We start from the raw sequence: 26,511 nt of genomic DNA, 5'->3' as shown, positions 1-26,511 counted from the left end.
CACATTAGGTCATTAGCCAGAAAGCTCATTTGTGTAACAATGCCTTTAATGCGTACTTACCATAAAAGCCATTTCCTGTTATTCTGTAAAACCAATTAGCTATTTCAAAGATACAAAATTTCATGTCAGTGTAATTTCTTACTCTATTGTGCAGTATGAACAATGGGAAATGGGAATCATACAAATTATTATCTTAATAAATACATTAGCTACTTTATACTATTACATTCTTTTCTAAAAAGGATTTGGACACACCTTTAGTTTAGCTCAGAAATGTTTCTTAGCCTCAGCCCTGCAGTTCCTCCTTAAGTAAAATTTGTTGAGTGACAGACTCAGACCTTTATGTAATTTGTATAATATAATACTGTTTCTGTGTTTGTGTTCTTTTGTGTTTTGTTAAATATATATTATTGTGCATTCCAAGTATAGCAAAGAAGGCATATCTCCCCAATACTTCTCTTTTTGCCATGTCTTTATTCCACATCACTCTTGTTCCGTGGATATGATGTTTTATGGCAGACATTCCTGGCATCTCTTGATTACTTAGGTCTTGAACCTAAGGGGGTTCCTGAATCTCCTGGCCAGTAGTTGAATTTATTCAGCCCATGATGGATGCATTTGTATTTACATTGTAATAAGCTTGTGTGCATTATTTAGAGATAGCACTTAATGTGATATATCAGCTGTTTTATGGTATTCCCCAAATTGTGGGCACACCTCTCCCTATCTGCAGGTTTAAGTTACGGATGAGATGGAGAATCACAAATTCTCTGAAGCTGCAGCTGTAGTGAACAGAAATCCCCACCCGAGCAATTGTGGCTGCAAATAATGTTTCTATTGCAAGTATATCCAATGCAAAGATGTCTGCTTGCGTTACCGAAGAGTCTGAAGTGCTGAGCAATGAACTGCCACCATTACATAAACAAGTACATACACAAATATCATTTATGAACTGTAAGCATCAGAATTAATAACTATTATACCGCTCCAAATAAGTGTAATAAATGAGAAATATTGTACTATGAAAATCTACCATCACTTCTTAAACTGTGTTGGTATGTATACAGGGCCAGGTGGGGAATAGAGAATGAAGGACTAATCTGATAAAAACACTAAAACTTTTGCTTATTTGAGAATAGAAGGCCACAACTATTCACAATTAATTGTCCTTACTGTTAAATATGGGTTCCTTATTTTTGGACCACATTTTACTAGGTTTAACTTCCAGCTTTTCCTTTCTTCATTGGATTGAAGAGCCCTCCATTATTAGAGCTCTGATTCTCCTGTAGTTTTGTATGATGTGATCAAGTCAGGTCTCCACTTCTTAATGGCCGCTACTGTGGAGGCTATTGCTGTATCTGGTGACTGTTTTATTTAGCAATACATTTTGCAAAGGTACTCATCTGAAAGACATAACCAAGATGATTTTGGATTAGCTTGTCTTTCTTTGGAACACACAAGCTTTTTCCCGTAAAGACTTTCTATACATAGATTGGGAAGTGTACTTATTTTTTTGTTGTATTTGACATCAGTGCCTTGGCAAATAGTCATCGAGAGGACCATGTTTGTGTGATCATCTTGGCGTCTTCTGTTGCTGTGATGTGGATGGCTTGGATGATGGCCAGCTGAAGAGCCATTACACCAAAAGAAGAACAGCTGTCCCTGGCTGTATTCAGTGATAATTCTGTTACAAGCAGAGTCAAGGGAGTCATGTGGTTCTCGTTCTGAAAATTGGTACTGAGCACTGTTGTTCCAGGGCAGTGCTCAGCTTTGAGGTCTTAAGAGAAAATCAGATCCCTACCTAGAGAAACTAGTGTTTTCTATCTAGATTTTTTTTGTCTGTCCTCTTAGAGAGGATTACGGGCATCACCATACTGTCTCAGTGTTCACTAATGGACAGAGAGTGGAATCAGAAGGTGCAAGAAGCTCCGTAGCTAGCAGCCATGATTTGTCTCCGAGAAGATCTTAACCTAAATTAAACTAGACAAAAGATATTTTATATCAGATTCAATAGACTTCTTCACCAATGGATGCCACAATCTAGTTACGTATGGTATAACTGTGTTTTGCAGGATCCATTTCTTGAAAAAAAAAAAGGAATGTCTTTCTCAAGGTGGAGTAATTTTCCTTCTGTTACGAAGCTAATAGATGTTTTTAGCATTAAAGTAATGCTGATTTTGACTTGAGTTTTGATAAGATTAATGTTTTTCTCACTATCTGTAAAATAAAGACTTATTAAAACTATCTGTGTAGGGGTATTGTGTGAAAAATAAATAGCGAGGCTGTTGAATAGATCAGTATATACGTTTCAGAATTAGATTTTCAGATATGTCAGAAGATTATAATGAACCTTGTTTGAAATTTAAGTTCCATTTCCTCTCATAGATCGCCCTTCCTTACTGCGAGATCAAATATATTTCTATCTGGGCTATGAAAGTTTATGTCACTCCCATCTAATGATTTATAGTGACTGGACAACTTACTATTTTATAATCAAAAAGGGGAGGCAGGGGAGAGAAGAAAAACCTTGTATAAATCCTTCTCCCTCTAAAACAGAGGCAAGCATTGCCTGTCTTATCCCGCTGAATATAAGATAGTGTGGAGAACCAGATTTCTAAGGTTGCCCCATAGAATACTTTTTGTAGGTCAAAATGGGCAGATGAGGAGGCTGGAGAGAATTTGAGGATCAGTGGGTCTAAGGAGAGGTCTCAGATGCCTTGAGACTTTTAATTAGCAATATTTATCTGAAAAGTAAATTTAAAGTAGAATCTAGTGTTTAGAGCTGTGGCACAGTCACGAGATATATTTAATTGTACAAAAATTTGTTTCTTCAGCTCTTGACATCTGCACACTCCTGGTCGTTAGACTAATGGTAGTGTACTAATGCTAACAAGGAAAAATATTTTTCTTATGCTCTGGCAATAAAAAGGAAAAAGAAGAATGCTACACTTCACAGTTAATGGAAGTGATGGATTTATGTCAAGTACATGACGACTAAATGAACAGGCACTTAGTTATTTCTGTACTGAACATTATCTTTTTATTGTTAAACTTCAACTTATTGTTTTCTTTCCATATATTGAGGAATAATGCAGGATACTGAGAAGAAAACAATGGTTTTTCTCTAAAGCTAGTTTTCTGCCTCTCCCTCCTCCCCCCCATTTAAACTGCCTTCCTAATAGCTGGAACTAAATTCCAAATAGTAACACAAGAGCAGTTGCTATCTAAATGTTATGCTTTTAGCTGCAAATCCTAAGCTTGCTTTTATTAGCTATGGATAAAAAAACCCTAATTTTTCCACGCTCTCCTCTCTTCAGCTTTTAGATGTTTCAGTCTGTGAAAAAGGCAGGAGTGCAGCTCTTTGCCTGAGTTTTGTCTTCATTACACCTTCGTTACTCCTTTTTACAGAATGAGAATGATGAAGAGGAAACAGCAGAAAATCCATGCTCAGGTAAGGATCTCTTTTGTAGTTAGTGATATGAGCAGATGTAGCATTATAAATTTGGCTGATTTTGACGGTAGTAGCTTTAGTGCCATTATAAAGTGCTTATTTACTGATATTTAAAAGTCCACTCTCTTAATTGCTCTTGTCTTGAGAACATACTATTGCTTTCTGGAAAAATAATTTACGCTTGAAGTTAAAGTGGCTTATTGTTGCTTGCAACACAAAACACTTAGCGTCTTTATTTCTTTAAAACCATCTTTAGTTTTTTCCTTTGGTGATGATAGCTATCAAACAAAGTGTTTGATGGCAGTTGTTTTTCTGTTTGCATGCATTAAGGCTGACTAGCTTTTAAGGACAACATACTTCCTTCAGTACGATTCTTCCAGCAAAATCCATGGTACGTAACTCTCATCTGTCAGGAAAGATCCTGAGTCTACCCAATAAAGAATAAAATAATTTTTGGACGATAATGAATGCTGTTGAAATAACTGTAAGAGAAGTAACAGTTTGTAGCTATATGGTTTACCAGTAATTTATACCTGTTACTATCCTATGTGTGTTGCTAGCAGGTTTTATACACAACTTCTATTTTCAAAACCCTATAAAGTTTCAAATATGAGGAAAAATGTGGCTTTTATCTTGCTCCAACAAGGCTTATATTTTGTAATAGAAGTTATGACAACATGTAATATTGAATGTATTTTGGGCTCAGATCTTGTATGTGTTAGTATATTTGACTTTTTTGAGTTTTTTTTTGTGTAAAATACAGTGGGCATACATGGTCTGGGAATAATAAGAAATAGGAATTAAGGAAGGAAAACAGTAATATGTGATTGCAATTTCTAACCAAAAACTTTTAATGAAGGGCAAAGTTTGTGCCAGTATTTAATGTATTTTGGAAGTTTAGCTGGTTAAAACCTCAGAATAAAATGTGAAGCAGGACAGCTTTTGCTTTTGTGTTTCTACATATATATTTCTAACTGAACCAAAACTACCCTTTTTAATGCCACTACCATTTCAGCAGAAGTAAAATCATTGAGTAATATTGAAATGATTATTCTTCAAATGTATTACCCCCTCATTTTTTTCTTTAATTGCAGTGTGACATCTCTGACTTCTATATATTGCAGTCAGGAGAAGAACAACCAAACTCCTCCCTCTTGATCCCTCCCCCAGGCATTCCAATACAAAAGAAAACTTTCCGAGTGGGAGCTAGATAGGTAAAAAGGATGTTCTTCAGAACGGAATGGTGAAGGTAAGAAAATTAAGATTTTCCGTCTCTTAGAAGATATGAGTTAGCAGAAATTAGCTTATGAGATCAGTGTGAAATCAGTTTCTGTTTAGAAGGGAACGTTGTATTTTGTTGTGGCTAAATACTTGTATACTATGAGGAATCTCCATTACTGAATTTGTTTATTTAAATCTGCATATATTCAAAATATTCAGGGATATTTGTGCATGTACATATATGTATAAAATATATGCACATATGCTTATCGGTCTTGTCTGGTTTTATTTTAGGTATAGTTAGAATGTATATAAGATGTGTTTTTAATGTAGAATCGCTATATTCCTGTAAATATGCAGCTATTCATTTTACATGCGGCAGAATAACTTTTTTCTAAAGGTTAGTATTTCTCTCATTAATTTCTGACTGCTGTTTGTTTTGTTTGTTTGGTATATGAAGCTTATTGGCCGATGTACTGCAGTCCTCAAATTGACTTTAGGGATATCTAGTCTGAGCTGTAATTATCTTCAGATAGTAAAATTTGGTTACCTGCACAAATTGGGAATGTTTCTCTCTCAGAAACGTTGGTGAGTGATTTTGTCGGAACATTTAAGTACTGCATACTGTAGTCTGTTGCGTCCATTTCCAAAATTGGATCTAATATGTGAATAGATTTTCTAATAACAAAATGATGTTCTGAGTAACTTTTTATTTTAGGTCTCAAAAAAAGAGAGATGGATTTTTATCCATACACAAAGTTTTCATGGGCACAGGGGGTGGGAGAGAGCGGGGGAAAAGGTGTTAGGTGGAAATGACCGTGTATTTTAGAAATAACAGTACTACAAGAAATGTGATGTACTTCCCAGTTTGCTTCTAGAAAGGACTAAAATCAATCAGTTAATTCTGTTGATAGTTACTGGTAGTCAGACAGAAGAAATCAGCGATCATAGAGCAAAAAATTTTTTCTCTTTATTGAAATTGGGTAGGAGGCTTTTTTTCTGTGACCTATTGTACAAAAACAAGAGAGAATTCTTAGCCTATTTTATAAAGTGTTGCTGTGAGCTGTTTTCTCATTTTTCTCTTTTTTGCTTGAAGCTCATCTCTTTCAAAAGTATTTTGAGCTGCATATAAAATGGCATTTTGATTTTTTTTAATCATCTTTTATGGAATATAATCTTTTTTTTTAAATAACGGGCATTCATTACAGTATATATGCCTAGTGCACCCAAATGTAAAGCTGATGATGCATTTGGAGATGTTTGTAACATTCAGATCAGAGTTTTCAGGCCAGTGTTTCTTCTTGAGTATGGTCAATTGATTAAAGGTAAAGTTTGAAATCTGAAATAGATTAGCTATTTATTTATTTAGCAAATAGTTTATTTTTCTGACATCCCGTTCTGCTCTTGTGTGTTATATGGAAAGGTGAATCTAGACTGTGAGAGATGTCTGCTTAACAGAAAGGGGAGTTTTGTCAGCTGTGGAATGATTCAGTGCAAGATGGACATCTATGTTTAGGTGCCTAAATGCAGCTGTCTGTGCACGATCTGGGTGTTTAATCTCCCATTACAGTCAGTGGAGATTTAGTTAATATTATCAATGGAGTTTTAGGTCATTCTAAAGTAGCTGTCTTGCTTTGGTCCTCTGGAATAGCTCTACAGCTTTGAATGTCTGTATTTGCCACTAGATATCCACTGACTATAGTGGGAGTTAAAATGCCTTGCTCACATGTAGAACCTCAATTTAGATGTCTTTATCTACAGCCTGAATCTATGGATGTAACATCCTTTTGCTTCTGCACATCTGGCCTGTGTCTTAATATGAATTTGTATTTCATTAAGGTACTAAAAACACTACTGATTTCATCCATAGAGCTGGAAGGGCAATTTTGTGATATGAACCAAAATAGTATGTGACGCATACAGCTGAGTTTGGGTAAGTACTCTTTGATGAACTACTTGAAATATTTGGGTTTGGATGTTTTGTTCATATGGTTGTCTGAACTGTGTGGAAGATTTACTAAAATTTGATTTTACACTTTTTCCCTCAAAATGAGATTGGAAAATTATATAGTGTGGTCAAAACAAGTTTTTTGAAAATACTGAGGATGAGTACTGAAAAATGAACAGGGCTCTGGCTAGAACACAAGTTTTAATAATTCCAGTCCTGTGGTGGTGGCTCTCAGGGTAAGTACTGCGATGTGTTTACTTATTTTTTGTTTAATCATTTTAAGGTGCTTCTTGACCTATGTTTAAGCATATTATTATTTGATTTTGTGCTTTCTAACAAAATCCTGCCACAGGGAGGCATTTTATTCTGTGTTCCTTGTGAAATAATTTACTAAATACATATTAAAAACAAACTAAATACATAGTTCCAGTTTACCCTTTATTTCTTCAAATCCAAATGCTCACAGGAGAGATTGAATGAGTGAAGAGAAATGATTTGAGATTCAGAACTAAATTATACATGATAGAACTAAATTGAAATGCAAAATAAGGGCATTTTTCTATTCATATTTCTACCAGTTTTCCTATTGTATCCGTGGGGGATGCCTTCCCATCAAAAAACACCCCTTGCTGACTTTGAATGTGTTTTGTAGTTCTATTAAACTCCTCTCTTATGAACTGTTGAATATTATTGGTCAATTATTGGTAATACATTACCACATATAAAAGGAACTTTTCATACCTTTAGAGAGTTGAAAGGAGTTCTGAATTTCACATAGATGAAACCAAATTAAGGAGCTGCATGTAAAGCTTGAACTTGTATTTTTTTTTTTCATTCTAAATGTCTAAATTGGTTAGTTATTATCTCTAGTGATTAGTCATCATCTAAATGAGCATTTTGTAATTTGTGTTTGTGAAACATTGTATTAATGGATTCTTTTTTTGGCAGTGCTTTGCTATTATGGAGAAAATTGTCCTGCTTTTTTCTTAAGAATTTTTTATAGATAATTGTATTGTAATTGCTAAGGTCTGTGTTTTCTGCCTGTGTATCTGTTTTATTTAATGACTTCTTGTTATCTCTTTCTACTACTGTAGATCATTTGTTAGGGAAGTTGCATCAGTATATCTGGAACTCTTGTTTTTGACATAAAAGGATGCTTGATGTTTTTACAGTACCCAAAGTGCCCTAAGCCAGTTAGATGAACCTAAAACTATGACTGTCTGTATACCTTGATTTCAGTTCTTCCTAAGATGAGAAAAATAAGTAATTTCTACTTAGAAAAAAATGTGAGTTCAGTGACAGTTTTTTGTATCTTTGATCCTGTAGAGAGTGGTTCTTTAGTAACTGGAAGTCCCACAAGTGCATTTATGTCAGTTATTGCTGGACCATTATCTATAGGAACAGGGTATCAAAACCTGTCATAGGATTTCCATTTCTTAATTAAAATGGAAATTACTTATTTATCTTGTATTAGGAATTAACAGATCTGCACGTTAGCCTGTATTTTTAGTCATCTGTATCTTAAGGATTTTTTTCAATCACAGGTCTTCTTAGCTTGCTTTTACCTGACCTAATTCACAATCTATAAATGTTTGGTAGTTGATGAAAGGACAAAGTGTGTTGTTCCATGCCAAAGTAAGCATGGTGTTTCAGGTCTTCTGAAGAAATCCTCTCACATTATCCATGAGCATTTGTCCAATTATGACTTCCAGACACTGCTGAAGGGAATGTGTGTTGTTTACTCGTGATCACTGTTTTTGACAGGTTCAGTCTTCAGTTTTTTTAAATCCAGTCCCTGAATCCTTATTTAATACTCAAACAATGTTGGTATTAACTGTAAACATTTGCTTTGCTTCATTTACTTCACTTAATGCGGTTATCAAAAACCTCTGTCTCTTTGTTCTTCCTAAAACCTCTTTGAGGATAAAATTAATCTGAATTATAAAAATTGAAAAAAGAAAGAGAACACATTGATTTTTCACTTTATCTTTTGAGCTTTCCAATGGAAGTGGTCTATGTGGTTTTGCAAAATAACATTTTTTTGATTATACACTTTCAGTTTGTTAGCATGGTAAATTTTGATCTCTGAATTGTGGTCCCTGGTCAGATTTGGTCCTGCTCGTAAAGTCCCGGGGTGTGGGGGGGAAATCATTGCAAAATCGCTCTGGCTTCAGTCAGTCACATACTCTTTTTTTAAAGAAAAGTATCTAACATTTAGAGAAGAGACCTACAACTACAAGGCAGTATTGATTCTCTATCATGGTCCCTGCTTGAGCTCACTAAACTGAAGCTGCACAGACGGACTTAGGGCAATCAAAAACACAGAGTGTTTTAAAGACCAGCTGGTGAGTAACAGTGTTTTGCAGATGGGAGTATTTGGATTTGACATGAGTCACAAAGGGTGACTCATCCTCTAACGGGTCAGTCTTCTTCACCTTTTTGTGGATGAAAATTGCAGCCATATAAATCGCTATCATCGCCAAGTAATGTGGGTAATTTGGGCCAGAAGTAATTAGTAACTGAATACTTACAATGATTTGCCTTAAGTCACTTGCAGGGTTTCAGTCCTTGTTATTATCTTGCCACCATACCCCTCTCTCAGTGGTTTCAGCTCAGGTAGAATAACTGAAAATAAACTGTTGCGGGTACCCTGCTAACTCCACAAATCAGTGCAGTATTTGTGAATATGTGATAAGGTGAAGCTGTTTCATCATACCTACCTTTTGCTAGGCTGGTAAGGAGGGGGCAGAACTCTGTTTTCAGTCACACCCACACCTGTCAGCATGAATAAACATGTCAAAGACCTGATTAAAATCAGGGTAGTTAATAGCAATGCAATTTATTTCCTCTAATGGGTGGAAAAGAACAGTTATCAAGCAAACTAAAATAACCAGGACTTCCAGAAACACAAGACACTCTACTGCAGACCCACAAAGCATTAAATCACCTGTGAAATTCTAGGAGAGACTCCTGGAAGAGACTCATCTTCCTATTGACATGCATTTGTGAGGAAGGTAATACCAGACTTGGTTGTTGCGTTTGCTATAGTCTTTTTATGGTGTCATTACATTATTTGAACACTGCATATCTGTTAGTGGGTAAGGAACTTTATGAGTGCTGATCAGTGGTCAAATCATCTCCTAGTATGAAGTTTTGAGGAAATGCAGGTTCCTGGCTTTTCTAAGCACACAGAGAAGGGTAGATCTTGGGTAGAATTAAGCATAGCAGCTATCTCGGTTCTATCACTGGTGTTATTTTAATTTTTTGAGAAACTGTGTACTAAATGACTCTTAATCAAGTCTTGGTGTAAAAGTATGCAGGACTTGTCAGAAAAGTGGCAGTGAAATAGTATCAAGGAACACGCTGTGCTTCCTAGTGTGATGCATATTAGCTTTCGTACGCTCATGGTAAGTCATGTCAAGTTAAATGAATTTCAACAAATCTTCAAGAAATCTGGGGGCATATTTGAAGCTCAGATTTTTTCCCCCAATATGCATCTAGTTCCTTCTGACCTTGCAAATTTATAGGTGTTTGTGATGCAGTTTATTTTTAACGTTAATGAATAAAAAAATACAAACACTTTTTAATCAAACCAGATATGGTATAGCCTCAGTTGTGGGCACATTCTCAGTCTGCTACTCGACAAAGTTATAAAAAAGCCTCTTGAGCAGAGTATTTTTCAGCCATGAGTGTAAGTGGCAAAGGGAAAGGGTTAAGAGTGTAGTTTGAAAACAGCAAGAGCAAAGCACACACATGACCAACAAAACAGTAGAACCTGAGGAGAGCGAAGCTCAAGACTGGTGAGGGAAAGACCTGGCATTCATTGTACGGTTTTTACTTTGGACCAGGAATATCTCCTTGGAGATGTTCAAAACTCTACTGGACAAGGCCCTGAGCAACCTGACAACTTCAAAGTCGGCCTTGCTTTGAGCGAGGGGTTGGATCAAATGGCCTTTCAGGGTCCCTTGCAATTAAACTATTCTGTGATCCCATGTAAGAAAGAGGGATGGTAGATACGGAACTAACTTTTGCTTGCAAAAAGAACAGTAACTAAGCTGCAAGACTGCTAATACTGTAAGTTGCTACAGAGAGAAACGATGGGTGATTTTCAGGGTTCTGATACAGATGTATCTTCCTAGTGGAAGAAGGAAGGAAAAAGCCTCTCTTCTGCAGCCTGGCTTGTACAAGAGGAATCCAGAATCAATTGTAGTTAATCTTTGTGAGTGTTGTTTTGGATTACCCTTTCTCCTAAATAAATGCGGTTCTAGATGGTTTTACTTTATTTTTATACAGGGCTCGACAGGAGGCAGAAATAATTTTTCTAATAAGTATTAGTCTTCGTGATGTATTATTTCTGTTACCTTTTAGTTATTGATAACTTTCTCTTGTAAGTTATTTCTAGCTCTGGAATTAAATGTATAGAAGGAAAAATGGATTCCTTGCTTTGGTCATCAGAAATTAACAGCTTTCGACGTTTCACTCCTGAGTCCTTGGCAGCAATTGAGAAAAGAATTGCTGAGAGAAAAAACAGGCAAAATAAAAATAAGGAGGAGAATCAACAAGTTGAAGAAGATAAACTTAATCCCCAGCTGGATCTGAAAATATGCAAAAAACTGCCCTCTCTCTATGGGGCTCTTCCTGAAGAGCTCATTGGGGAACCCCTGGAAGATTTTGATCCATACTACAGTGACCACAAGGTTAAAGCCTTCAAAAGTGTTTTTTATTTATTTATTTTTTTTACGCTAAAGTCTTAAGATAAAAATAGCTGTATGCAGAGGATTGTGGGTTTTGATTCTTCTCTAGACAGATCTTAGAACATTACTAGCATTTGCTAAGTTAGGAGTGCTAAGGTATCCTCCATATTTTATAATGAAAAGGTATTTTAAATCCCACTCTACAAGCATTTTTAATTATGAAAATATGATACACTTTTATGAAAAACATACTCTGAGGTAACTAATGCTTTGTTATTTAGAGCAGCTCTCTCTATGAAGTCTGTGGAGCTGAACTCACTGTAGTATAAACAGTGCCTGTCAAACAGTAGGTCACATGGAATTGCTGGCAAAGTGCCGATACTTTTGCTGAATTACAAATTAGGAGACACATATTTGAAATATTTCCAGTGCTCTGTGTAATAAAAAGATAAATTTTCCTTAGAAGAGTAAATTAATTTTATATTATTTGACAATGTCTCATCAGCTTTGCTTATTGTACAGTATTTATATGGGGTATATCCCATGCTATTACAAAGGGTTTTTTGTGTTATGTTGTCTATGGGAGTGTGTGAAGTAAATGCTTTAGGAATCCTTTGGGGATTAAGCTTCTATTATATGATTGCTTACTACTGAAGCAGACTTGAGCTGAAAAGTGGAAGGTTCCATCCGGTCCATTTTTTATATGCCACCAAAAGTTAATGAAATATAATCCTTTTTTTTCCACATTTATTAGGGTGGTGGTCTTGATGAAGAGAAGAGAAACTAAGGCTAATTCAGTTGAAGGCATTTTCATAAATGTTAGTGAACACTGTTTTTAATTTAAGAGATTTCGTTTTTACTTCATCTGGCAACAGTACTGGGCAGTAATGAACCTTAGGATAGCTTACTTGGAATTTACAGAGTTACTTGATAGTTTAGAGATGTTTCAAAATGAAAATTCCTACTTTGACCGGACCGGATTCTGGCAGTTTTGGAATAGTATTAACTTTTTAAATAATCTTTCATAGCCTATGAAATGATCCAAGAGTAAGATACCTCTAAGTATGATTGACACCAGTATTATAGTCCCAAAACAGTATCCTTAATTACTTTGACCAAGTGAATATGAGCATTTGCCTAGCACTCACTACCTGTTCCTACTTCCTCCTCACAGAAAATGCAAACTTACGTGTAGCTGGTGTGTTTCATTCAATATGTAGTAATCATTAGGTCTCAGCTCCAGGTAAGGATGCAAGGGATGCAAGAAAGCTATACTCGTAGACACAGTTAGATATAGTTCTAGGTGAAGATTTTTAAAAGTTACTGTTTAATTTGGGGGAAAATTTTTGTTTCGTGAAAATATTTCATATACTATGAATCTTTTGTTCATAGACTTTCATGGTGCTAAATGAAAGGAGGACTATTTTCCGGTTTAGTGCTATGCCTGCTCTGTTTATACTTGGTCCTTTTAATCCAGTGAGAAAAGCAGCAATTAAAATTCTGGTCCATTCATATCCTTTTATTGGTTTCCATCATTTAAATTTTAAAATATACTGTACTATTTTCTGTCATTTTGTTCCTCTGTTCCTGCTAAGCTAAAGGTAAGCTCATGTGGCTATGATATTGAGAGACTTTTAAAAAGATATATTGAATCTTGTTTTATAACAGCAAGGATATTTACATGTGGTTGCTACAAGTAAATATGTTAAAATGATCATATTTAAACAGGTTTGGTGATATTGTTACAAAACAACATTTAGCAGCTCCTGTATGATATTTTAGCCCTTTCCAGAACTTTTTCTAAATCTCTACTGTGGTGGGAAGCGTACATTTTTAATAATAATAATTAAAAAAAAGAACAAAGAATCCCTAGGGAATTAAAAACATTAGAAAAGTGAATGACAGCAGTGCTTTGATGAAAGATTCTGGTGTTAGCCTAAGAAAGGTATTTCAAACTCAAATTTGGACAGCTCTGAAGGCTTCCTTTTTTTATATTTTTCCAAATGTATCAGCATAGACCTAAAGGATGTAAAAATGCAAGAGTTACTTTTGTGGGTGCAAAACTGTATGCTCAGTGGTTTCTGCTCTTAAATATCTCTTTTCATTTGGGTTTATTAATTTGTAGAAATAGATCCTCTAATAAGGAAAGGAATTAGAAGGAGATTCTGGTTGATTTTGAATGCATACTCATGCTGTTAGAAACGGCAACATTTGCTATTCAATTCAAAATTATCACTAACATTAAGGCCATTGTTTGTTTAAAAACAATCCGTTTTTATTAGGTAAAGATTGAACTTTCATAAAAGGATGTTTTTTCTTAGGTACATTCTCATGACCTGCCACATACAACAAGAAAGTTTTCTTTTGCAATGCTGGTAAAGGGTGCATTGTCTCTCCCTTCCTGTCTCGGTATTCGGCATTCTTCTCAAGTATCCTTGTGAACTGGACTGCTCAAGTGCTTTGCCCTTTCTCACTGCATGCATCACAAGCTTATTCCACTCCTTGAAGATTCTGATGCTTTCATCAGATGCCTCCTTTTGACAACCATGAGGGTTATGTTTAATTTTCTAAGCCTCATTTCAGATGCTTCTACTGCTGTGGAAGGAGCCACATGTCTATGAAGGGTCACCACAGCTACTTATTTAAGCCTCAAGAAGGGGTGTGAATGGAATATTGAACTCTAGACTAAGTAAGATTCTGTCTTACTCAAACACAGTGAAAACTTTCTCCAGCAATGGAGTCTGTTGCTTCTTTGCTGGATTCCAGCTTTAGCATCCTCAAAGACCTCCCCATTCCTCCCTCTGCTACATCCCCCCTCCTGTGTAGTCACTTTTGGAACTGGCCAGTTACAGACTTTGGTGAGGTGTCTACCTTGTTCCTTTTCTTCTTCAAATCAACCTTAAGAGTTTCCCCAGCCCAGGAGGGTCTTGTGGAATGTCATCCTCCACTTCCTTTTCACCATTCATCTAAATGTTTGGCCTGTTTTCCCTTCGTCTGTGACAGCGTCATTTCTATTAACTGTCACTGTATCCAGAAAGGTGAAGGAAACTCAGGTCCTTATGGCCTGCCCCTTTTATGTTGTTTGTGTGATGGGACTTTGAGACACTTCTGTATGGCAGGAAGAAAATGGCCTAGAGTCATCTACAGCTAGGATCTGCATTTGGATTTACTTAAGAATGAAAGGTTAGACCACTAAGAAGAGCAACTGCTGTTCTTCTAGATGTGTCACCCACATTCATGCCCTACCCACTTTCTCCTCTTCTCTGGGTGTGATTCTGCATTAGAGCCCTCTCCTACAGGTGTTGCAAGGGAAAACTTTCTGAACTCGTGGCAGCACGTGAGCATCTCACTGTTAGAATGTAGATGTGGACTACCAATTTCAAAGAACACTGTTTACTGATAATTAACCTATCTTTTTCATCTGTTTTTCCTAGATTTTCTTAAAAACAATGGGATTATGTTTTTTTTCACTGTGTTTATTCCATGTTTCTGCTTGGAAAAAACAGGTTTCTAAAGTTTCAAATGGCACTAGACAGCTGAGGGCTCTCAAATTTGCTTGATTCTCATCTCTTCTGTCCAATCTATTTTGTCCACCTGAATCTCCCACTAATACCCATCTTCCCAAACCATCTTCACATAGGGATCATTCATTGTTATTTTTTTTTAATCATTAACTTAACTGAGCTGAGCAGAAATCTGATCTGACATCAGTTTCTTAGGAAGGAACATGAGGAATCCTGGGCATATTCAAAACCAGAAAAGCAATTATTTAAATATGTGTATTTTTGTGTGTGTGTGTAAATTAGCAGGTTTTCTGAACTTTATTGTTTTAAAATAGAGTGCATTTTCCTTAACTTATTATTCACATTCTTTGTTGTGTTTATTACATGTACTGTGGTACTCAATTGTGCTTCTTTAATTGCAGCTAACCTTCCAGCAGGGCTCAACTGGGCTGAGTAAGTATCTCAATTGCCATTTATTCACTTTTTCTTCAAGGAGACTAGTATACTGGACTGAAACATTAAATAATGTGACTGTCTAACTCTGGGGCTTGAAAAAACTCAGAGACCTGTGAGGAAGATTTGGATTTATGGTTGTATAATCCAGTCTTTCTGTGGAGCTTCAATGTCTTTTCTTAGAGAAGTGCACTATTTTCCCTTTTCCCTGAGTTGACTAACGTTACCATCTGCTGTAACAGAAGACGACCCCATTTTTCCTTTTAAAGATTAAGCTTTTTGGAGAGGCTGTGAAGCAGGATTCTAATTTTGAATATATCTCATACTAAGGGAATAACCTGAATGTCTGTTATGGCCAGCTCATGCAAAAAGTTTAAAGAGGCAAATATTCATTACGTCCCCTCTTGCTGTTTTCTGGGGACAGCCCAGTTCTGTTCTTTGCACTAGGAAGCCATCTATTTAAAATGTCATGTTACCTTCTGTAATAATGCACCTTGTCCTGTGTAACTTTAGTTAATGTTCTGGAATTAAATCTTGAAAATTTGCTGTGGCACCAGAGGTGTCATAATTTTACTCCTCATATTTTGGGATAAGCACAGGGATAATGATAGCTTTGTTTATGCAGGATTTCTTTTGGTTATACAGTACTCATCAGACTAAATATATAAAATGTGAAATCCTTTCAGGCTATAAATAAAAAAAAACCCTATGCTGTTACTGCTTTGCCAGAATGTTGAAGTTTTTGAAAATTTTCAGTGTGCTTTAGAACATAAATGCAATCTTTTAAAACTTTTCATAAGGAAATGTGAGCTATTCTTCATCCAGATATGTTATACTGATGTGAACATCTTGCTACTAAAATTGTACACGGAAACCCTATTAAAATTCATGAAAGCATCCTCTTACACCCATGATGTTTCTGAAAGCAATATATACATATCCTGTCCAACTGTACTTTGCACTATCTCCCTTCATCTCCGTGCAGTGAGTAAATAATAGAAAAGGTGGAATGTGTCTGAACTCAATCACATTAATATTTTTATTTCTATCACTTTCATATATGCTTTCTGTCTCAGACATCTGTTTACTGCCATTTATACTGGTGAAATACTGATAAAAGTATTAGCAAGAGGATTTGTTTGGGATGAATTTACATTTCTTCGAGATCCATGGAACTGCTTGGATTTTTTTGTCATTATTGTGACGTAAGTAAAACTCAGTTGTTCCTTTTTCCCTCCTCAAGGGAAAACATGTAAATAAAATACTTTCTGATACTGCTGAAGTTTTTTTTTTTAACAGTGGTTGGCATCCCACCTGGTTAAGAGTTGCATTTGAATCACTGTACCTTTGCATATCTGCTGTCTGAAGAGAGAAAAATAACGATGGACCTTAAAACAAGACTTAAATGCAAAGGCCGTCTCTTTGAGTTAGCTTTCATTTGCTGAATTTCTCCATGTATGCATTGTTACAGTTGATAGAGCTGTTTGGTTGTTCTTAATTTACTATATATTTCATTTTTGTTAAGAGGTGCCTGCATAGACAGCCAAAACCAAGCATGCCTCTTTGTGTTCTTGTAGCTGCTGCACTATGGGTCAAATGAAACTCATTTGAGAAGGATCCAAAGAGAGCTGCAAGGTGTTGAGTGATGTGGTGATAAACAACCAATGAAATTCCAAGAATGTGAAGTGATACTTAAGGAAAAACAGACATCGCTTTACATACACAGTTATGGGCTCCGAAATAGCTATTACCTGTTGGAAAAAAGATTTTGCAGTTAAAATGGATAATCTTGTGAAAACACCAGCTAAGTGTGCAATAATGGTCAGAGAAGCAAATATAAAATTAGGACCTTATGGGTAAAAAATAAAGAACAAAGCAGAACACATACTTATTTCACTGTAGAAATCTGGTGTGTCCTTTTCTTCAGGACTGTATGTAGTTTTGCTCCTGTAGATACAGAGAAGAGTAACGAAGATGGTTAGATGTATATCTTGTGTTCCACATGATGAGAAACTATATAAGTAGAACTCTCTCATGAGGAAATAGAACAGAAAATGGTAAAAGTGTGTGGCACAGAGACAAAAAGAGAGTAAATCTTTTTTTTTTTTTTTTCCTCCCCCTTAGGTCTAGAGCTAAAGGCACCGAATGAAGTTGTCTAATAACAGAATCAAAACAAAGAAAAGGGTGTAGTTTTTCACACTGTGAGAATTCCTATAGGAGATTCCCATTGTGGATGCAAACAGCTTATTTTCATTCGGAAGGTTTCTGGACAAAAATCATGGATGAAAATACATTAAAGATTACTTTTAACACAAAGACACTACATCATGTTCAGGAAGTCTCTGAGATGTAAATTTGCTGGAAGGAAATATGAGAAGTATCACTGTATGATTACCTTCACTTTAAACTCTTCTGTAAGCATCTGTTATAGGTCATTCTTGAAGACAGGGTAATAGGCCAGATGGATCATTGCTATGTCTCACTTTGGTCATTTTTAAGTTCATATGAGAGTAAGCTAGCTCCTTCTTTCAAATATCTGAGAGGTAGACAAGAAGTAAGGAAGAAAGTCAGAATTTGCATCCCAAATACAGAATGAGAATCTTGAAAGCAACATAAGCTTGCTTACAGCAGCATACAGGTTCACTCAAAGCCAAGTCTCAGAGGTTTCAAAACAAATCCCTGCCATCTAGCATTTCTGAATATCCTCCATTTGAAGAATTGCCTTGTTCTAATTTGTTAGGTTAAAAGGGACCTCTGGAGATCATGTGGTTCAACTCAAAGCAGGGCCAATTTAGATTAGGTTGCTTAGGACCTTGTCCACTCAGGTTCAGCATTTCTCCATTGATGGAGATTCAACAGCCTTTCTGGGCAATCTATTCCAATATTTATCCACCCTCACTGGGATTTTCCCCAGAAGTATCTAACTGGAATGTCTCTTGTTGCAACTTAACTTATATCTGCTGCCTCTCATCCTTTCATTGTGGGCTTCTAAGAACAGTTTGGCTACACCTTCTCTAAATTTTTACATTAGGCAGCTGAAGACAGCAATATGTTTCCTGCTCCCACATCCCTTAGCCTTCTCTTCTTCAGACTCAGCAAACCCAGCTCTATCAGCCTAACCATTTTACCATCTCATTGTCTTACTGACTTTCTTACATCCCTGGCTGGACTTCCTTCAGTATGTCAATGTCTTTCTTTGACTTGGGAGGCCAAAGCTGGACACAGTACTCCAGATTAAATTTCACAAGTGATGAACAGAAGGAAAGAATCACTTCCCTCAACGTATAGGGTGGACTCATGATAAAACAGCCCAATGTGTGGTAGGCCTTCTTTGTTGGAAGGATGCTCAGTGTAATCATGTTCAACTTGTCCACCCTGACCCCCAGGTCCTTTTCTGCAAAGCTGTCTCCTGTCCTGCCAAGAAGATCCTTGAACACATTGAATTCTGCTGTCCTGAAACCCAGGATTTTAATTCTGCTATTCATCTTGCTTACTTCTCTCAGGGTCCTAAACTCCACTTTCTCATGGTCTCTATAACAAAAGTTGCCATCAGTTGTCATATCCCTGACTGGTTCTTCCTTATTTGTGAGTAACAAGTCCAACAGAGTGCTTCCCCTGTCAGCTTGTCTATCTTCTGTGTCAAAAACTGATTTTACAAAATGCTTTAGAGTTTGGAAGCCTTCAGATGTCTTTTGGTGCTCATACTTTAAGACATCATTGTGCAATTCAGTTTCAGTACTGTAGTATACTCAGATCCTACTACATATATACCTATGTATGTGAACAAAGTATTCTTATGGGTAATCTGTAATCCACTAAGGAATTTACACTGAAGAAATGAACCCGTTGTTAATCATCAGTAACTCTCAAGTAGTCCAACAGCAATATAAGCTACTTCATTTTACCTTCCCACTTCCCTACCCATACTTCTAATTCATTTGTTTTCAAGACAGGTGTAAGTGCTTTGCAATACGGTATCTGCTTCAAGGTTTTGGGGTCCTCTCATGCTACAAATAAATGTATTTGGAAGTTAATTCAACGGCACAGTTTTTACTTTAAGTACTTTATGATTATTTAATCCTACAAGCTAGACAAAGCCATAGTGGTGTGAGCTATTGCTGATGAAAGTTGCACTTTAAATGGGAAGTTGCCTAAATGACCTCCAGAGGTCCCTTCCAACCAATGTTTTTTATGATTCTGTTATTGAAACTTCTTACTTTAAGAAATTCTGTTACCATTTATGATCTTATAGAAAAAGTCACAATTAATTTCCATTCTCACTTGGAGGAAGTCTTATAAAAGTAGGAGTAACCAATTATAGGTAAGGTTTTGTATAGAACATGCAACTCTTAAAATCCTCATTTTCTGAAAGTTTCAATTAGTTGAAACAGATTGAAACTACTTTCAATATTCAAGTTCTTAACTGACTGTTAAATAAAAGTTAAAAAGATCACCATGTGGTCCAGAATTAATGTATTGTAAACCAGTTTTGCTCAACTCTGTACCCCTAAACTATATATTCTATAGTTTTATAAGATACAATATATACTTTATGTAGTGTTCTGAATCTGATCAGCTCGAGGTTGAAAGGACATGGTTATGACATTGAAAGTTTTATATCAAGATATTTTGATGGATAAATGCTTTAAAACATTAAGCATCCACATCCACACTAAGTAAAACTTCCTTTGTTTCTTTTCAGAAGCACTATGCAAAGGCCCCAGTGTTTTATATCAATTCCTAGAAATGGACTTAGATTCCTAACTTCAGATATCTACCTCTGGATGAATGTTTGACCTGTTTCTCTTCTGTAACTAGTCTGCTACCATATGCTCTATATGCATATGCTCTGAAAAGTTCAATCTTTGTCATTCAGTTATATGGTGGTTTAATTTTATAGGTATATTAGTATCTGTACATCATTGGGCAATGTTTCAGCTCTTCGGACTTTCAGAGTATTGAGGACTTTGAAAGCTATTTCAGTAATACCAGGTAAGGAGAAACATGCCTTACTAATTTTCTCTCAGCTTCAGCAGTATGCTCTCTCTAATATTTTTCCTGTTCTTGTGTTCAAGTGTCTTGTCACTTTTTGTGGGTGTAACAGAATCCCAAGTTATGACCCTGTTTTGCGGTCTGTAGTTACTTTCAGCAGCATCCTAACAGAATCTTTTTTACCATTCTTCATCAAAATTATTTTGACTCAAGCACATGTTTGTATTCTTTTTGCTTTTTCTATTCCATTACTCGTGTTCAGTGTTACTTACCCCAGTGCCCTTGTCTTTTTACCTGTCTTTCTTGAGCAGTGTACACTATCCAATACCTTGTCTTCACATCATGAGTGGTATTCCAACATATTTCTGGTTTCACATTGTTGGCTTAAGCTTCTATGGTTTATTTCCTAGAATCCTGGCTTCGCAGTATTTCAGAACTTTGTTTACTGACCGCAGCCACTAGCTGCATTAAGCATAATTCTTTCATCAACCCTATTTCACATATTTAAGTGGTTGGGTATGCTGGCCAGATTTTTGGTATTTTTGTAAGCCATGCCATTAATTTAGATACCAAGGTATGGATTTTAGAATCTAACTTTAGAAACTCATTTGAAAATCTTAAAAAAAAGCCTATATATCCCATAGCCATAATATAGTATTAACTGTCTTCCTGTGTCACTTCCATGTTACTGCAAATATATTTTTGATTTTGCTTTGAAATTATAATAGGAGTGCTTAATTTTTAATATCAAAATCATCTGTCAACACTTTTCATATTCACCATGGAGAACAGAGATTAATTCTATTTTTCTCCTTATGAAAACGGACATTTAGGCAGTAAAATTCCTACAACCAGTAAAAGCAACCTTTTCTGCCTGAACATCAAATGATAAAATAAAAGATAAGGAACAAATATTAAGATTTTGTTTTTATAAACTCTCACTGCACCCTTTCATTATTTTTACTGACAGTGAGACTGTTCTGCATTGATTTAATGTAACATATCCATATAGTGTTGTATTTACGGGTGGGACTGCTGTACTTTCAGAATTGCAAAAAATGCACTGATCTATTAGCTTCTCCTTCCAGTTGCCTGGATGGAGAGAATAAAAAAATTAAAACTGAATCTAAAACATAATGCATGGATGTATAGGCACTGAATCACAAATATCTCATAAAAGCTTTGTATAATAAACAGTATTTTGCCATTGTCTGTAACAAATGATAAAGAGGTTTTTGAACTGTATGGGTAGCCCTTATTCTCAGTGTACACACTGAATCCCTGAAAAGCATCTGTTAGAAGAATTCTGGATATCACTACCTATGTCATATGTCAAATTCAGTTATTCTGCCTGAGTGTTGGTCTTCAGTTTATATATCACCCCTTTTACCATCCCTATGTCAAAAATGTTCTTTTCTTTTTAAATTAGTGAGCTTGTAAATTATTATCTTCTAAGATAGAATGCCCTGAGGTTGGCACAAGGTATTCTTTATTGAAATGTCTATTCAGCAAATTATGAAGTACCTGCTTCACCATGCACGAAAATTTGTCCGTGTTCTTTAAAACTCTTCAGAGTTTGCTTAGATGTCATCTTAAATTAGAATTTTCAACTATGCAAGATCAATTTTAGAAGGAAGTAAAAGTCAAATAAATTATGATTAGGAAATTAAAGTAAAATTACTCATAGATTTTATGTTACCTTGTTTAATGTTGTGAAGTTGCAAAACTATTTACGCTGATTGTTCTTAACATGCTTGCGACTGTGGTACATTGTCGTATGGGAATACTGCTGCATTCCTCTTCTGATTCTGCGTATTATTGGATCTTATTTTTCTAGGTCTGAAGGTCATCGTAAATTCACTTGTTGAATCTGTTAAGAAACTTACGGATGTGTTGATCTTGACTGTTTTTTGCTTGAGTATATTTGCTCTAATAGGCCTTCAGCTTTTTATGGGCAATTTAAAATACAAATGTGTCCTCAATAATTCTGCATATAATGACACACTCTGTAAGGATGCTAAGTTATATGTCCCAAGTAATGAAGGTAAATTTTATTTTTTCCCTTTACATAAATTGTATGACTTTCTATGTATGTCTTGATTTTCACAGAAAGATGTCAAAATACATTTGCATAAATCTGTCATAGTAAGGTATGTCCTTGCATTTGGCGAAGTAATAATGTGCAGTCTCTGAGGCAATTGCATGTGTGACTAATGAATTTGGGATTTTGGGATGGGATAGAAGGGACTGGGTTTTCTGTAAGGCATTTCCTTCCTTACCTAGACAAATCGCATCGGGATCCAAATGTTAGGGGTCATGCACTCAGAATGACTTTTTCCATGACATAAGCTATATCTTGTAAAGATTTTGCCTATTTCTGACAGACATTCCAATTTTTACCAGAGATCAAATAAGATTTTACATTATGAGTTAATTAATTTTAATAATTCATTAATAATGAATTTTCAAAACAAATTGCAAAAGGGACAGATCTTCTGCTGAGAAACAGAGTCCTATATACTCTTTGTTGTAAAAGTAATCTTTCACAGAGATTTGGTGTGTCAGGCTGTTTTTTAAAGTGCTATAATATATGGCTTACTGTCTGTATACTGCAGGAATTTGAGTATGTGAACAGTTGCTTTAACCTGGAAAAGTTAAGACAACAACTTGTGATTTTTATGATGCCTTGATTTTTTGAATAGATATCTGCTACAGAATGAATAAATCTTCTGAAATATTGCTCTGTGGATTCAGTCCAGATCGCCAGTAAGTGAATAATATGTTTTTAGTACTTTATCTTTTTTCCACACAGTTTGTTTTTGTTTTATTTTTGCACTGCTGAAGGAATGCTGATTTTTTGGGAGGGTAGAATGTGCTTGTTTTTTAATAAATAAAAAATAGATATTTTACTTCAGGGAAGGAATGAAGTAAAATACTGGGATGAAGACAATTGCGTGTGTGCTTTGCTGCTAAACACTGGTAGTTTAATGATAATGTAGAAGGATATAAAGGTGAAGGGGAAGAGATCAGTAGAGAGTTGTGGGATTTTAGTAAACCCCCTTCTTCTCTGTCAATTTTTGAAAAGTAAACATTTGATCACTCCTTCCACAAACATGTACTGAAGTTCTATACACATTTCCATTATTTTCCTCTGTGTATTTGTTTGCATATACCCCACATTAGTGGAGAGTTTCTGTGTAGTCAGACTATACCGTGAATCTCAGACTCGTCAAATGACTATATAGGATATCTGATATAAATCTGCCCTTGTGGCAGAATTAGCTTGGGGAATAAAGAAGTGGACTTTCAGATGAACTAAACAAATCTGTATTGAGATTGTGTAGTGGATGCTTTCAGATACAATTTAATAATGCAAATATAAGTCACATGCATTGTTTAACATTTCTTCTATGGTTAGCAAAGAGTGCCCAGAAAACTATAGCTGCTTGAAGATTGGTAACAATCCTGACTTTGGGTACACAAGTTTTGATCATTTTGGCTGGGCCTTCCTTTCCTTATTCCGTCTGATGACACAAGATTCCTGGGAACGTCTCTACAGACAAGTAGGTACTTCTGTTAGCTGCTAGAACGGCCTTAGGCATGCATTCTGCAGCTTTATGTCCACTAGAAAAATCTACATCTGTTTAATATTAATGATATCAAATTTGTTTTAAAAAAATGCAAATATTATGGAAGTTTCAAGTGGCTAAGTTACAACAACTTCTGCAGGTGACGTGTGAAAGCAATATTGACATGAATTACATGGTAGAACAGATGCTGTGGACAGTGAAAAGTCCTCATACTGCTCTCCATCCTTAGTCACATCTGAGTGGTGTTCCAACTGATGAATGTTTCAGTGCAATATAAGATCACAAAGATGTGCAGACGTCAAGACAAATTTTGAGGGTTGTCATCTGTGGTCCCAGAAGATTAAGAATCTTTTTCTCATGTTAATGGGCTGAGTAACCTGCTTACACGCTCAGAAAAGTTTATAGATTAAGGAGGTAAAAGGTTTTATTGAACAACACACTTGGGTCAATAATTAGTACTTAAATATTTTAATCATGTAACTACCAAAGGATATGGTTAAGTAGAGCAGGTCCAATTAGTGAACTCACTGCTGCTGCAGGGGTTATGAATCCTTACAGACTCTGTTTCTCGCTTTTTCAGTCCCAACTCCTCACCAAAGTTTTTGGCTCAGAACATATGCACTTACATTTTGGACCATTTTTTGACAACTGGGACTAAACAAGTGAAGCACTTTTTTATTTTGGTTCGGGAAGTTGAATGCAACTTTCAGATTCTGGCTTTTGACAAAAATTATACAAAAATTGTATATTGAGAACTCTCTGGAGCCCTTATATCAATGCAGTGCTTATGCTAGAAGGGAAATATCCTCTGCCTTGTTCTGGAGCTTTCATATGGTCCACTTTAACTTTTTCCCAGTGACCTTCTGAGATTTTTTTTTTTTTTTTCATAGATATATCATCTTTCTGCTATTTTGAGGTCAGGTAGTTTTTGTTTTTTAATGTCTTAGAGCTTAATTTTAAGTGGTCTGTTCTACTGTCATCTAAAAAATTATTGCTTCTTATTCACTATTTATAGCATCTTTCAGGATTATTTAGATGATTCTAGCTCTCTTCCATATTAAGGAGTTTTAATAGTTTCTTCCACAGTCACATGTATATATCTTTACAGCTGAAGTTGTCTTCTCATAACTTGAACTCTGATTATTTTCCTGATTTACTGAGAGATGCTTCATTTAATATTAAGAATGTTTTTTGTTCATTCTTCTCAATTGCACATGGCATCATTATGGATGGTAGGTGGTCTGATCCATAAGGAGAAAAATACTGTATGAACACAAAGAAATTTTTTAAGATCTGAAATTTATTTACTTGAAAGCCAAAGGAAACCCTTACTAGATGTATTTCCAGACCTTCTGTATAGCTTAGACCAGAGGTAGATCGTGTAGTTTAAAGAAAACAGTGCAATACCTTGACCTTTTGTATCACATAGGGAAAGAAATTGTTTAAAGTTAGTTTCAAATTCTATTGTAAACCTTAGTTTTTTAAGAGTCTCTTACAACCTTTATTCTTTCCTCACAGACTATCCGTACATCTGGAAAGAGCTACGTTTTATTTTTTGTGGGGGTCATCTTTTTATGCTCATTTTATCTCTTCAATCTGATCTTGGCTGTAGTAACTATGGCATATGAAGAGCAAAATAGAGCCACTCTTGCTGAAACAGAGGCAAAGGAAAAATTACTTCAGGATGCCAAACAAATTCTAGAGAAAGAAAAGGTTTGTAAACTGTCATATATAATACATAATATGCAGTTCCTATTGTTCTCTTCTGTCTGTGATTTAGGGGGATAAGGTTCTTGACTGAACATGTGCTTTTTACAGTACCTTCTCATATTTCATTTCCCTCTCTCTCCATGTGTGTACATATATAAATTACATATATATACATTTATATATAAATATTTCTGAAATACAAACAAACCGCATCAGTCCAAGTCCAAATAATACTAACTTTTAGGGTTTGCAGACCTAACACTATATAATGAAACAACAATGGCTTGCAGGCAAGTATTTAGCTTTTCTGGTATTGACAAACTCCCACACTCGGTTGGTTGCCCCATTCTTGTATAGCTTGACTATTGCTATATACAGGAATTCCTTTCCCTGGGTATAATTATCTTTTTGATATTTCTGCATGGTTTGATGAAGAAAATGTGGGTGGAGAGGTTTACATCCATAAGAAAAGTTGTTATTTCTTCAATTCTTCCAGATTAGGACTTCTAATACTGATAGATTTCAGGACCAATTAGAAATTCAAGCTTTCTGAGAGCCACTGTGCTTAACTATTTAAGAAGCCTCTTTCTGAGTAATGAAACTTCGTGCAGAAGGTCTACCCATTGACAGGTGGAGGAATAGTCTTTGTTTAGTGCCATTAGTTCCATATTAATGTAGAAGGGCATCCATAGACTGCATTAATTTCTTTGCTTTTGGCTTAGAAGACTAATCACCTCAGATTTCTGCAGTGTTTCCGCTTTTTCTTGTCACAGTACTGCATAGATTCATTAATTCCTTGTCCTATAAGGAACCAGGGATCACCTTGTTGCTTTTATTTTATTCCTGAGATGTTGAGACCAGAGTTGAGGTAACAATATAGATTTAAATTTATCGGTAAGAAATCTTTTATCTTCTTATTCTTTATAAAAGATACCTCTGGGTTGCTGCT

The 26,511-nt window shown here is 35.6% G+C and overlaps 1 protein-coding gene across 1 annotated transcript in view; it reads left to right on the top strand.

Annotated features, from left to right (window-relative positions):
* The first annotated feature begins 11,050 nt into the window (after window positions 1-11,050).
* Window positions 11,051-26,511, top strand: part of LOC106490277 (sodium channel protein type 5 subunit alpha-like) — a 45,732-nt gene continuing 30,271 nt past the window's right edge. Inside the window, exons 1-9 of the mRNA XM_067292202.1 lie at window positions 11,051-11,317; window positions 12,707-12,825; window positions 15,181-15,270; window positions 16,347-16,475; window positions 20,171-20,262; window positions 22,100-22,321; window positions 22,965-23,028; window positions 23,681-23,825; window positions 25,371-25,565. Of these exons, the coding sequence (XP_067148303.1) occupies window positions 11,051-11,317; window positions 12,707-12,825; window positions 15,181-15,270; window positions 16,347-16,475; window positions 20,171-20,262; window positions 22,100-22,321; window positions 22,965-23,028; window positions 23,681-23,825; window positions 25,371-25,565 (1,323 nt within the window). The remainder of the gene's footprint in view (window positions 11,318-12,706; window positions 12,826-15,180; window positions 15,271-16,346; window positions 16,476-20,170; window positions 20,263-22,099; window positions 22,322-22,964; window positions 23,029-23,680; window positions 23,826-25,370; window positions 25,566-26,511) is intronic.

This window comes from Apteryx mantelli, chromosome 2, assembly GCF_036417845.1.
Source record: "Apteryx mantelli isolate bAptMan1 chromosome 2, bAptMan1.hap1, whole genome shotgun sequence".
Lineage (NCBI taxonomy): Eukaryota > Metazoa > Chordata > Aves > Apterygiformes > Apterygidae > Apteryx > Apteryx mantelli.
This window is presented reverse-complemented; position numbering and strand designations above follow the sequence as displayed.